Below are 12322 nucleotides of genomic sequence, written 5' to 3'. Positions count from 1 at the left end.
ACACAAATTGGCAAAAACGGGAAAAAGTTAATTTGCTTTCAAATCGAGAATCTGTTGATTTGTATTTGCATAGAGAATGAGTCTATTTGTGCGATTTAGATTTACCTAATGAACAGTTTTCAGGAAAATTGAGATCGAGTTCAAAGTTGAGACTTGCAAAGCATTTGTACAATTATGGAAGCTGATTTTTTCCACGAAACTTATTGTACTGATGTGTCTTTTGATGACAAACCAGGAAATGTATCCATTTTAAAAAATAGAACTTTTACTTTTCTTTAAAACAGATCAGTTCGGGTATGGGCTATAACATTATATGACTAGATACCGAATAAAACCTGTAAGTTAATTCTTACAATAATCAATATCCTTCAAGCCGAAAAGATTTGTGTTTAGATTTATGAAGCAAGTCTAAAATCTTTTTCTGTAACATCTTGAACAGTTTGAACGCAATATCTCCCATAATAAAATCTATTATTTGATCAAAGGATGATGATCGAAGTACCGATTAAAATAATGATTTCACGATTTTTTAATTTTTTAAACTGTATTATTGTTAACCCTGTTGATCACGGTGTCTGACTGTTTGTTTCTTAAACAAAAATTTAAATCGCTCATCAACAAGAGTTGTCTGACGTTGGTAAAATTATGGGAACAGATCTCTTTACTAATGAATAATTCAATTCGACTCAAAAAATTAACATCAGCACATTTTGTTTATGATGTTTGGGTTGTAAATGTGCGATCAATAGCAACAGACATACAACAGAACTCATTTTAACCCATTTCTTGGTGAATAAACAATTTTCTGGTTAAGCTTTCAAACGTTTTGCAAAAAGTGCTGCAAAAGACGCGAAAGTTTGAATAAAGAATTGGAACTTGATAGGTTTGTAGGGAAATAAAAGTTCTGTTCAATGGTGTTATTAAAGGATTCCTACGATGGACAGTTTTCTAGAGAATCGAGGTCAAATTTGGAACTTCGATCGTCTTTTGTTCAGCTATGAAAGCAGATTTTTCCATGAAACTCATTTTGCTAATAAAACTTTTGATGACAAACCAGAAAATGCATTTTTTTTGAAAAATAACATTTCCCGTGTCTATAAAACAGATCAAGTTCAATTTCCAATTAAACCGACACCATTCTGTAACCTTATTAGTTAGCAAGCTGAAACTTAGTATTTGTCCATGAAAATTGTTTGTGCCAAACATGGATCAATTCCTTTTTTCAATTTATCGCCAGTTCTCTTGATTTTGGCCTTTTGCCTAAAAACTTTGAGTCGCAATATTCCAAGAATGGTATCATCTAAATTCATCGTCTTCTGATCAAATAATAGATTTTAAGATGGGATATATTATATTGATATTTCAAACTGTTTAAGATTCTACAGAAAAAGTTATAGCATTTTATTACTTACTTTGCAGAATTTGATACTTGATTTTTAAATCTAAACACAAATCTTTTTGACTTGACGGATTTTGGTTATTAAAATAGTTAGCTCAGATTTTATTCGTTATCAAGTCTTATAATGTTATAGCCCATAATAAAATCTAATGTTTGGCGAAAGAATAACGACTGTAGGTACCAACATTCTCGAAATATTAAGTCTCGAAGTTTTAAGTCCAATGGCCAAAATCAAGAGAACTGTTGTTAAATTGTTAAAAGTATTCAATGCATGATATAATCCAACAATTTTTATGGACAAAAAATAAGTTTCAGCTCGCTAACACTTACGGTCATAGAATGTGATCGGTTTACCTTTAAATCGAACTGGTCTGTTTTACGGAAAAACTAAAGTTCTATTGCTCAAAATGAATACATTTCCTGGTTTTTCATCAAAAGAAACATCAGGTGAATGAGTTTCACGAAAAAATCTGCTTCCATAATTGTACAAAATTCTTTGCAAGTTGCAACTTTGAACTCGATTTCCTTCAAAACTGTGGATCAGATAAATTTGTAAATCGCACAAATGGACACAATTTTTATGCTCCTAAAAGCCTACAGAATGTTAATTTGAGCTGAACTAATATTTACTCGTTTTCGTCTTTTGTTTTTCAGTATTTGTGTCAATTAGTGTATGAATGTGATAATTGTGTTAACTGTCTTTTGATTACAGTAATAGTAATAACCCTTTTGTTAAGCTAGTGTGTGTTAAGGATATCTATGCATTTTCAAATGCTGTCAGTTGCTTTCAAATATCCTGAATTTGCAATAATCCATGTTGGAGCTGTTTTCATCACAATTCAAAAGTGATTTGTATCTCCGAAAGTAAATCTTAATAAATCTCATAAACATTAAACGCAAAACTATTCAATTTATTTCTACGGAAGTCAATATCTTTACAATACGTTTGTTATTAGTTGTGGATGCCATTAAAATGACAACTCGACATGACTGGGTTCCTCTTCTTCCATAATTTAGTGACATCTTTTTTATATTGTTTGGTCAGTACTTTTAAAAATAAAATTGGGTAGAGTTTTGGGTAAAAAAATAAAATGGTGAATCCCTTCTAATGTAATATCTTTTCCTGGTTCTGCTGTTATTTCAAATTGCTGTAAAAAGGACACAAGATACAAGAATAACTGAAGATAAGCGTAACTCTCTCCAGGACAGCCTCTTTTTCCGCCACTGAATGCAAGCAAATAAGGTGGTTTGATGGCTTTAGATTCATCTTCGTCAAGGAACCGTTCAGGCTTGAATTGTTCAGGCTTATCCCATAAATTTGGATCATAATGGACTGACCAGAAGTTGAATGTAACAAAACTATCTTTGGGTATTGAATAGCCTCCAACTTTGGTATCTTCAGTTGCTCTTCTCATTAGATTGAGTGGAACTAATGAAGAGAATCGCAAGGTTTCGTAGATGAAAGCCATTGTTAAAGGCATTTGTTGTCGATCCACATTTTCTGGTTGTCTATTCAATCCAATAGTCTGTTTAATTTCCTCCCGTATCTTAGCTTGGTATTCAGGATACTTGACCAGATACAACATCATCCATTGAAGTGTAAACGAAATGGTGTCGGAGCCAGCAGTGTAAAACAAGGTCCCGTTCCGTTTCAAAGTATTCAAATTGAAAGTTGAATCCTTTTCGTTTTGTCTTTTGGACATTTCATGAAGGAATCCATCAAAGTAATCTTTTATTTCTTTGTCATCAATGTCTTTTTTTCGGTGCTCATTAACCTCAGCATCGATATAAGATTCGAATTTCTTGAATGAAGAATTAAATTCACGTAAACCGGAAAGATTTAATTTAATAATCAACCGTGCGATTTTTGGCAGAAATGATGTAATATTGAAGAAACGTAACATTTTATTTGCATTGAAAAACAAACTTTCCATATTTGTGGCAACAGGATCATCATAAGAGTGTTTATGTCCAAGTAAAAGAGTTGATATATTGTTTGATACACTCAATGATAGTCTGTGAAGCATTGATATTGGTTTGCCTTCAAAAGATTTGATTAATTCAGTAAACGATTTAATTTCATCTCTAATTGAATCTTCCGTTTCTCTTTTTCCTAAACCAACATCTCGAAGTGTAGTTAAAGCAACTCGTCTCTGTTGCCTCCAAGGCTCGCCAGTCATTTCGATTAATGAGGCATGTTCAATGACACCAGGTATGACAGTCCCTTTGGGACGACCAAGCAAATGTTCATTCGCCAAAGCTTCTTTAATACACTTCCATTGATTGATGACAACAACATCAAACTGACCACATTTGAAACTGAAAACTGGTCCATACTTTGCTGCCAACTCAGTCATCTGATTGTAAGCATCTTGTCTAATGAAAGGTAAGTATCCAACAAATGGTAGTCCCCATGGTCCAGGAGGTAAGGCACGGACTCTTATAACAAATTTTATAACATAATTTACCAAGAGTAGAATCACTAATCCATAAAAAAATTTGAGTAAAGCTGGATTAATATAAGAATCAATGAAAAACATTGTTAAGAAAACGAGTCTTTCAAGCGAGTAAATACAATTTGATACAAAGATAGTTTAGCCTTGAATTATCTGTAATGAATCATTCCAAAAGGCAAACAAAAATTGTTGTTGATGCCTCTTGATCTACCTTGTCCTTGTCAATCAAGCAAAATCACTTGATGCTATTGAGGAAAACTTGAAACGTGAAAGAAATTAGACTTAATTGTAGATGGGAAATTATTCAATATCAAATTGTACGCAAATTAAAGTTAGCAATAGACTACAATTCACGGTTCCTTATAAAAAGACACAATCAACACAATTGTCCCATTTATACACAAATTGGAAAAACGGGCAAAAGTTCATTTCTTCCTCTCAAATCGAGACTCTGTTGATTTGTATTTATGTAGAGAACGAGTCTATTTGTGCGATTTAAAAGATTTCTCTAATGAACTGTTGTCGAGAAAATCGAATTCAAAGTTGAAACTTCATTCGCCCTTTGTACAATTTTGGAAACAGATTTTTTCGTGAAACTCATTTATCTGATGTGTCTTTTTATGAAAAACTAGGAAATGTATCCATTTTGAGAAATAGAACTTTTTTCCGTAAAACAGATTAGCTCGATTTTCAGGTAAATCGATCACAATCTATGACCGTAAGTGTTAGCGAGCTGAAACTTATTTTTTTGCATGTATTGTTGAATTATATAGTGCACTGAATAATTTATACAATCTAACAACCGTTCTCTTGATTTTGGTCATTGGACTTAAAACTTCGAGCCTCCTGCACTCTTTGCAAAACGTTTGCAAGTTTAACCAGAAAATTGGTTTATTCACCAAGAAATGGTTTAAAATGAGTTTTGTTTGTTGACATTTCATAAACAAAATGCGCTTAAGGAAATTTCTTGAGTCGAATTCAATTTTTCATTGGTAAAGAGATCTATTCCCATAATTTTACAAACGTTTACGTCTTGATAGTGTTTGTTTGTTGCACTCATCGCGCTGTAGTCTTCGTTTCTTCACCATATTATTAGAAAATGAGTTTCTCGAGAACGTGAATATTCAGAAAGTTATGGCTATTTTATGGTTATGCATAAAAATTTGGGTTAAGCTGCTGGTCAATTAGTTCGAAGTAAAACCAGTATCAACTGTTAATTACATTCTGCAAAGTAATTTACATTCACAACAAGTCATTAAAATTTACAAGACAGTTTTCAGACAACTCATGAAATGATCGACAGCTCGGTAATTCTGTATGTTAAGATAATGATTCTCATTAAATAACGATTTGCACAATTTTATAGGCTTCATCAATAGAGGTCGCTTGAAATTAGTTATTAATAGTTATTTTTATTTACGAGTTATTTTACTTCATATACTTGATATTACTTGTACTTATTCTTTCATCTGTGATCAACCTTGCTTTTCAATCTACTTTCAGCAAATTAATACTGACAGAAGTTATTAAGCTTTGCAGGTTTCATATTTAGCGAATAGGTTGAAGGGATTGAAAACTTGATTAACTAAAAAGTTTCTTGAATTTCTGGTTAACTGCAAATTCGAAAAAATTATCAACCTTGATTGTCTATCAGTTGCTCTTCATAACTAAATTAAACTAAACAAAAGTATGAATGCTCGAGGAGGTACCATTTTCCGCCAGGTAAGTCAAACGTTTCTTGTATTAGCATTTTGCTTCGTGATCGCATCATTATTTACTAACCTTTGTTAATGATTTTACAGCTATTTGACCGTTCCTGTTGTTGTTTCACCTATTTGATTGGCGACAAATATCAAAAAACCGCTCTTCTCATTGATCCTGTTCTGGAACAAGTTGATCGAGATCTAAAATTAGTCAAAGAACTTGGACTTGAAGTAAGCATTAATTGAATAACAATATTGCAGCATCAATATTTAATTTTAGCCAATCATCAATTTAAAAATATCTTTTATGCATTCATGAAAATAATGAGAATGTTGAACCAGTTTAAAGACGAAATCGAAAAATTTTCGCAAAGAGCTTGCTTGTGGAATCCAACAACGATTTCATAATCTAACTATTCTTAGAACAAATTACCTCGAATATGTATTCACAACATAATATACATTTCTATGTACAATCGATAATTTTAATGGACATTTTTTCGATTTACAACTCAGAAATTGTGATTACCGGTGCACCGATTGGGTTGTGAGGCTAGTGCTGCATTCATGTGTTGGATTCATGAGCAAGCATTGCTTGCCAAGCACTGTAGTGTGATATTTAGCAGATTAACAAATATTATGAGATCACTTTCTTGATCAATTTATTGATCGTTAACCAACAAACAACTTAACACACTACAGTTTTTGCCAATATTTCTGATCCATGTTTATTTAATTGATACTTATAATTATCTTTTACAAATTTTACAATCGAAAGTTATAGATTATTTTAATTGTTCAATAATTGATTTCAAATAAATGAATCGATTTCAGTGAAAAGTACATTCAATGTTACTAATGTGAGAGAAAAATAACTATTTATATTGTTGATCGATCTTATCATCTAAATACAATGATTTTGTTTAATTTTGTCCCTTTACAGTTGAAATATGTTTTGAACACTCATGTTCATGCTGATCACATCACTGGATCTGGACTAATCAAAGACAGATTAAACACTAATGGCAAATTACAGGTGCTGAGCATAGTATCTGAATCGAGTGGTGCTGAAGCAGACATTTGTGTTGACGATGGGGAAGTTATTGATTGTGGCTTAGTCAAGCTGAATGTGACTTATACTCCAGGTATTGATAGACTAATGTTTCATCCTGAGAACCATGAAAATGCAAGAAACACTGTAAATGTAATTAATTTCATAGGTCATACCAATGGCTGTATGAGTTTGATTGATCACTACAATAAACGAGTATTCACTGGCGATGCGCTATTTATTAGAGGCTGTGGAAGGACTGATTTTCAAGAAGGTAACTTCATCGCAATACTAAACTCAGACGATAGTTATTCTCAACTAATCTGAATTCCGTCCATTTCTTTTCTTTCGACTCTTAAAATAATACCAGGATCACCATCCAAGCTTTATGATTCAGTCCATTCTAGGCTCTTCACATTACCAGATGACTACAGTGTTTATCCAGCTCATGATTACAATGGTAAGTCAAAGTATTATACTTTGATTGTTTAAATGTTTTTTATGTTTTATCATTTACTTATCCAGGCCACACAATGTCAACCATTGGGGAGGAAAAAAAGTTCAATCCAAGGATGGTGACATCCAAGGAAGAGTTCATCGAGATTATGGAAAATTTAAATCTTGATTATCCTAAAATGTTAGGTGAGTTGGTTGATTGATACAACAATTAGCAATAAAACATTTGACACTTTTTTTATACACAAGAGTGCATATAAACTGTCACTTATAATTCTTGAGTTGAGTTAGAGTGAGTTGGTTATAAGATTTTTCATTTTCATATTCTAGGATACAATAGATCGATGTTTCTACTTGTGATTTTTCAGATCAAATCAAATTTTTGTTTGTCAATTTATGTCTCAATCTGGGATCCTATGTATCTGAAAAATCGAACTGAGCCAAATTGAATTCGAAATCAAATTTAAAATAAACTAGCAAACTAACTCTATCGATCTCAGTAAAGTGCGCTATTTAAATCGACCTAAATTTGCTATTTGTGCATGTCGATCTGAATAAGATCAAATAATATCTAAAAATCACTGAAAAATAATACTAGAGCAAAAATTAAGGCAATTTTCGAAGCGAATCAGAAATACCCAGACTTGATCACAATGTAAATAGTGACAGTTTTTTGTTTTCTTGTGTAGACTGAATGGATATAAAAAAGTTTAATTTTCAGAGTTCATATAATTTCACATCATGTTTATTTAAATTTCAATTGATTTTTCTGTACATTTATTAATTTCAGATGAAGCGGTTCCTAAAAACATGAGGTGTGGAAGTTGAAGGGCTATGGTTAAAGGTAACTTTGGATGATTTGTTGGCTGTTGCACTTTTAGACGTTTATTCAGTTGATTAGTTATGAATATAAAATGGGTTTCAAAAATAATTCAAGTTACACTAGATTTAAACATTGTAATCCAGAGTATTTAATAAACAGGGCAGTTTGATTGGTTGCTTGGTAATGGCAGATTGTGAATAAGTCACCTTGACTATTTCGGCACAACATCTGGTGGAGGAGGATTTCCAGAAATCATTGAAGCAATATTCCTAACCAGTTCCTTCCTCACTTCATCAGGAACTAACGCACGAGCGTCCGGAGCGATGTTCTTAACCATTGCGTCCACAGCAGAATCTGTCGATAAAGAATCTAAATCCTTTCCTTTGATGTAATCTTTACACATTTCAGCCACTTTCTCTTGGAACTGTGATTCGACCAACCTGCTTTGGAGCAACCTTTTAAGTTCATCTCTTTTTCCGGTTTCTTCTAGCTTTTGGTGTGCTTTAGCACGTACTTCTTCATTCACAGGATCCATGATGTTGAACCAATTAATTACTGTAAAATGTCGATCACAAAACAAGTAGAAATTTAGAGAAAAATCTAATCAGTAGAAGAATTGGATGAATTAGATGTTAGATGTAAACCTTGCCACTTTTAAAGTCAACACCAGTTAATTTATGTCAGTTAAATAAAATCAAATTAATCTGAGGGCTTGTCTGTAAGTTGCAATCTGTTTTAACTCTTTGTAAATGTAAATTATTTAATGACAATTTCCAGAGGAAATGGACCAAATAAGTGCAGATTGACCTCGGGATTAAAAGATAGTGTTTTTTAGAATAAATATTGTTTTATACTTCGCATCAACATGATTTGGAATGAGACAAAAAACAATTTAAATTGATAACAAAGAAAAAAACTTTGCAATATCGAAAAGAGTTATTGTATAGAGCTGAAGTTTACTGCGGACTTCGTCGATTTTTATCTTGTTTCTTGCGAGACGTTTCTTGCTCCTGGTACTTTTCATTAGTAGAAGATGAAATCTCTCTCAAGTCATCGGATCTACAATCAATTGGATAAACTTTAGATTCTTGACCATCTTTAGAGCGCCTACCAATTCTATGTGACCCATATCGATCATGCATTGTAGCAAGGGGTAAGGATGTAGCACCACTTTCGAATTCTCCTGGCTCGAAACTTACTTCATCATAAATACTCAGTATGATCAGTAGATGAACGAGTTAAGGACATTTGATTGCGAGTCTCACTGTTTCTTTGTTGACAGATTTATTGCTAGTAGAAAATGATTTTGATGGATCAGAGTTTTCTGGAGATCGTTTTTCCGCAAAGATTGAAGTTGACTACTGTGAACCCTCTCATATTGTCACCCTCTCAAAATGTCCGTGGTCATAGTAACGAAATAAACAATTAAGTTTAATTCAGCTTTTTTAATTAATTAAATTTCGAGAGGACTCCAATTATGTTTTTAATGCGGCTTGATTTACCAATCGGGTAAATAAACATGAAAAATCACAAAATTGAATTAAAAATTCATGTTTTTTTGTAAAATTAAATTCGTAGAACGGCTATTTCACCTAAATATTATAGAAAAATAGCCGAAATGCTAATCCCACGACGTGACAATATGAGAGGGTTCACAGTACTTGATAATTGAGGTCATGAATATGAATTTTACGCACTAAAGCAACATATGACTCCGCATAAGGTCCATAACCAAAAGTCTCTTCATTCACAGCAATCGAAATAATGTTATTCAACTTAACCAGTGTTTTGCAAGCGATTTCAGGTGTCATATTATTCATGGCAGCAAGGAATGTTTCTTCCGGGCTGAGATATTCCATTTCTTTGCTCTTCCTAAAGAAATTAATGATTCATGGAATTGTACTTTGGTCAAATATTGATGTTTTTTGGCCATCATTGTCCTCTTCGTCACAAGAATCTGGTTTATTGATTTCGGGCTTAGACTGAGTTCATTCAGCGCTATGAACACCGGATTCCATCTTTAGCGACTTTGTTATTCAATTGCAAATGATAGAAACCAAATTTTTTTGGAGTTCCTTAAATTTATCATCTAAGCTTGACATAATAAGAATGAGAAAGCCGGTAATACATGTAATAATGTATGTTCACTGCTCACATGCTCGGCCATAGTGTAGATGCACCTGTAGAACTGGAAAATGGAAAAGCAACATTGTGGAATTAGAATTAGAATAAAAACGATGAGGGGTCGAAAAATGGAAAATCTAACTATTCACATCTTTAAGCAGTACTTTACACATATTCATTTAATTAGTTAAAGTAATCATCAGAAAATATCGATAAAATGAAAGATTTCATGTTTAATGGTCATTCCATTAAGAATCTAACTGAAACCAACTGTAAAATTGTTTCCATGGATTTAGACTTTTGGGTTGAGAATTGATGTAATCGTGATAATAAGACAGAAATGCTGCATTCATATCTACATTTATATTTACATTTATCTTTTCATGTTGAAATTTTCAGCAGCTAAAATGAATTGAGTTAAATATTGAGGAAAATATTCACAGAAACCAGATTAATGTATTTTAACTCATCAAAAGAGCCGTTAGTCTACACCGTGATCCATTTGGTTTGGACAAACAAAGATGACTCATTGCTTTTTTATGTCATAAATTGAAGGGGTTATCTGATAAGTACCATTGCTACTGACTAAAGCGTGTGTTTTGTCTGCGTTTATTATGTAACAACCCCTTCGATTAGTCATCTTTGTTTGTCCAAACCAAATGGATCACGGTTAATCACTTTTTCCCTTTCAACTATTGTTCAGCAAGTGACTTCTCCTGTATAACTCGCATCTTTTACTTCACTTATTTTGTGTGCTTTTCAATCATTCTTGATTGACCTTTTATAAAGTAAATCAAATTTCAGTCTCAACAATTATCTAGTCAATTCTTATCCTTTTCATCGTTACGCAACAATTATCAAGGTATGTTCACATTTCTCACTTTCTCATTCTCTGTGTACTCAGTGAAGTTTCTGTGAGTGATATTGTTATGGTTTTATCATATTCAATGTCATTTTTTTCGTTTCAGTTCCCTGAGAGTTATACACAGTGAATATCAAAATGAGCTTTATTGACGGTTATCAGCCGAAAACCCTCCAGCCACCACCTCCAGTGTCTCTCTCCTCCAGCAATAGGACAAGATCACAGAATGCGCAATCTAATTTTGAATGGCGAATGAGAAATCGCGACAAACACATCGCTAAGGTTAAAGCACGAGAGGCACGTAAATACAGAGAAGCGTTGGAAGAAATTTCTTTGCCATCCATCAATTGTTACAATCTGCCAAGTAACCATTCAGAACGAATTCTCAGTGCCAGGAGAGAATTGGAGAGACGAAAGCTTAAAGTTTGCGCGATCGATATGGAAAATGTAGTAATCACCATGGTAAATGGAACTGAAAAGTCGGTTCCTTGTTGGGTTTCTGTTGTCAATTCAGAGGGCCAATTGATATACAATAGTCTCATCAGACATCCATCAGGTGGTATCTCAAGACCACTCACCCAACTGCATGGTTTATCTCATGACCATTGGAAATATGCTCCTTTTTTCTGCAAAGTGCGAACTGACGTAATGGATATACTTAACGGATACGATCGTATTATAGTTTCTAACCAAACTGCTGATTTCGTGTCTTTGTTCATCGACTGTGAAACCCACTTGAAACTCTTGGATAAAATCATTTGTGTTTCATCATTTTATAATTGTAAACGGGCAGATGATGCACTTGGATTGGAATTTTGCGCATTCCTTTTGTTCGGTGATCTTATCAAACAGACGGTTCATTCACCAATCATTGATGCCAAGTTTACTATGTTCTGCTATTTATTCGATATCAAAGGAATGGAAAGAGTTCGCGCACAAAACATCAAAGATGGAACCATGGTATACAAACAACATGATTATATGGGATATAACTATCCAAAGAACATTCAAATGGCCGGATTGCTGTCGGATGTTATGGCATACATTGGGGATTAAAAATGGCTCCTTTTTCAAAGAGATGTCTGAAGAGCAAATGCTACAAAGAGGATGATTACATTCGAGGTGCATCCGAGCGACGAGCTCCATACATATTCAACCAAGAAATATTCAGATCATTTGTAAATCGCTGATCCTTTACTTGATTAGTTGATTTGAGATATAAATACAATAATTCTCAGAACCAATCAAATTATCTAATTATTTTTTGATAAAAATGAATGATTTAATGATTTAATAAAATAAAATGATTTCGTAGATTAACGTGAATTTATCTGTTCATTTTGTGCAATTTATAACCTCAAATTGAAATGTTGATGAAGTTATCGGATTATCACATGAATTTGGACTGACCAGAAGTTAAATACGACAAGACTGTCTTTAGGTATTGA

At 33.0% G+C, this 12322-nt stretch overlaps 4 protein-coding genes across 4 annotated transcripts; 2 read left to right on the top strand and 2 right to left on the bottom strand.

The window, feature by feature from the left end:
* Window positions 1-2289: 2289 nt before the first annotated feature.
* LOC107368637 (cytochrome P450 2J2-like) lies at window positions 2290-4468 on the bottom strand. Its single transcript, XM_015936504.3, has one exon. The coding sequence runs from the start codon at window positions 3937-3939 to the stop codon at window positions 2428-2430; it is 1512 nt and encodes a 503-aa protein (XP_015791990.1). The 5' UTR covers window positions 3940-4468; the 3' UTR covers window positions 2290-2427.
* A 753-nt stretch (window positions 4469-5221) lies between these two features.
* Window positions 5222-7308, top strand: LOC107368436 (uncharacterized). Its single transcript, XM_015936255.3, has 6 exons — window positions 5222-5577; window positions 5658-5789; window positions 6502-6703; window positions 6779-6883; window positions 6980-7069; window positions 7135-7308. The coding sequence occupies exons 1-6, from the start codon at window positions 5545-5547 to the stop codon at window positions 7266-7268; spliced, it is 696 nt and encodes a 231-aa protein (XP_015791741.3). The 5' UTR covers window positions 5222-5544; the 3' UTR covers window positions 7269-7308.
* Window positions 7309-7794: 486 nt separating this feature from the next.
* LOC149094810 (transcription and mRNA export factor ENY2-like) lies at window positions 7795-8543 on the bottom strand. Its single transcript, XM_089269439.1, has one exon. It carries the CDS (start codon window positions 8421-8423, stop codon window positions 8100-8102), a length of 324 nt encoding a protein of 107 aa, XP_089125565.1. The 5' UTR covers window positions 8424-8543; the 3' UTR covers window positions 7795-8099.
* Window positions 8544-10732: 2189 nt separating this feature from the next.
* Window positions 10733-12194, top strand: LOC112539536 (uncharacterized). Its single transcript, XM_025162158.2, has 2 exons — window positions 10733-10874; window positions 10981-12194. Exon 2 carries the CDS (start codon window positions 11013-11015, stop codon window positions 11928-11930), a length of 918 nt encoding a protein of 305 aa, XP_025017926.1. The 5' UTR covers window positions 10733-10874; window positions 10981-11012; the 3' UTR covers window positions 11931-12194.
* Window positions 12195-12322: the final 128 nt, after the last annotated feature.

The sequence above is a fragment of the Tetranychus urticae genome, chromosome 1 (assembly GCF_039701765.1).
Source record: "Tetranychus urticae isolate SD_2017Ah chromosome 1, NJAU_TeUrti_SD_1.0, whole genome shotgun sequence".
Lineage (NCBI taxonomy): Eukaryota > Metazoa > Arthropoda > Arachnida > Trombidiformes > Tetranychidae > Tetranychus > Tetranychus urticae.
The sequence above is the reverse complement of the archived record's forward strand: the minus strand, read 5'-3'. Positions and strand labels throughout refer to the sequence as shown.

Coding starts and splice junctions, on each gene's coding strand:
- LOC107368637 (XM_015936504.3), bottom strand. CDS start 3,939: ATGTTTTTCATTGATTCTTATATTAATCCAGCTTTACTCAAATTTTTT.
- LOC107368436 (XM_015936255.3), top strand. CDS start 5,545: ATGAATGCTCGAGGAGGTACCATTTTCCGCCAG. Junction 5,578..5,657: donor GAGGTACCATTTTCCGCCAG/GTAAGTCAAACG, acceptor ATGATTTTACAG/CTATTTGACCGTTCCTGTTG. Junction 7,070..7,134: donor TCCAGCTCATGATTACAATG/GTAAGTCAAAGT, acceptor TTACTTATCCAG/GCCACACAATGTCAACCATT.
- LOC149094810 (XM_089269439.1), bottom strand. CDS start 8,423: ATGGATCCTGTGAATGAAGAAGTACGTGCTAAAGCACACCAAAAGCTA.
- LOC112539536 (XM_025162158.2), top strand. CDS start 11,013: ATGAGCTTTATTGACGGTTATCAGCCGAAAACCCTCCAGCCACCACCT.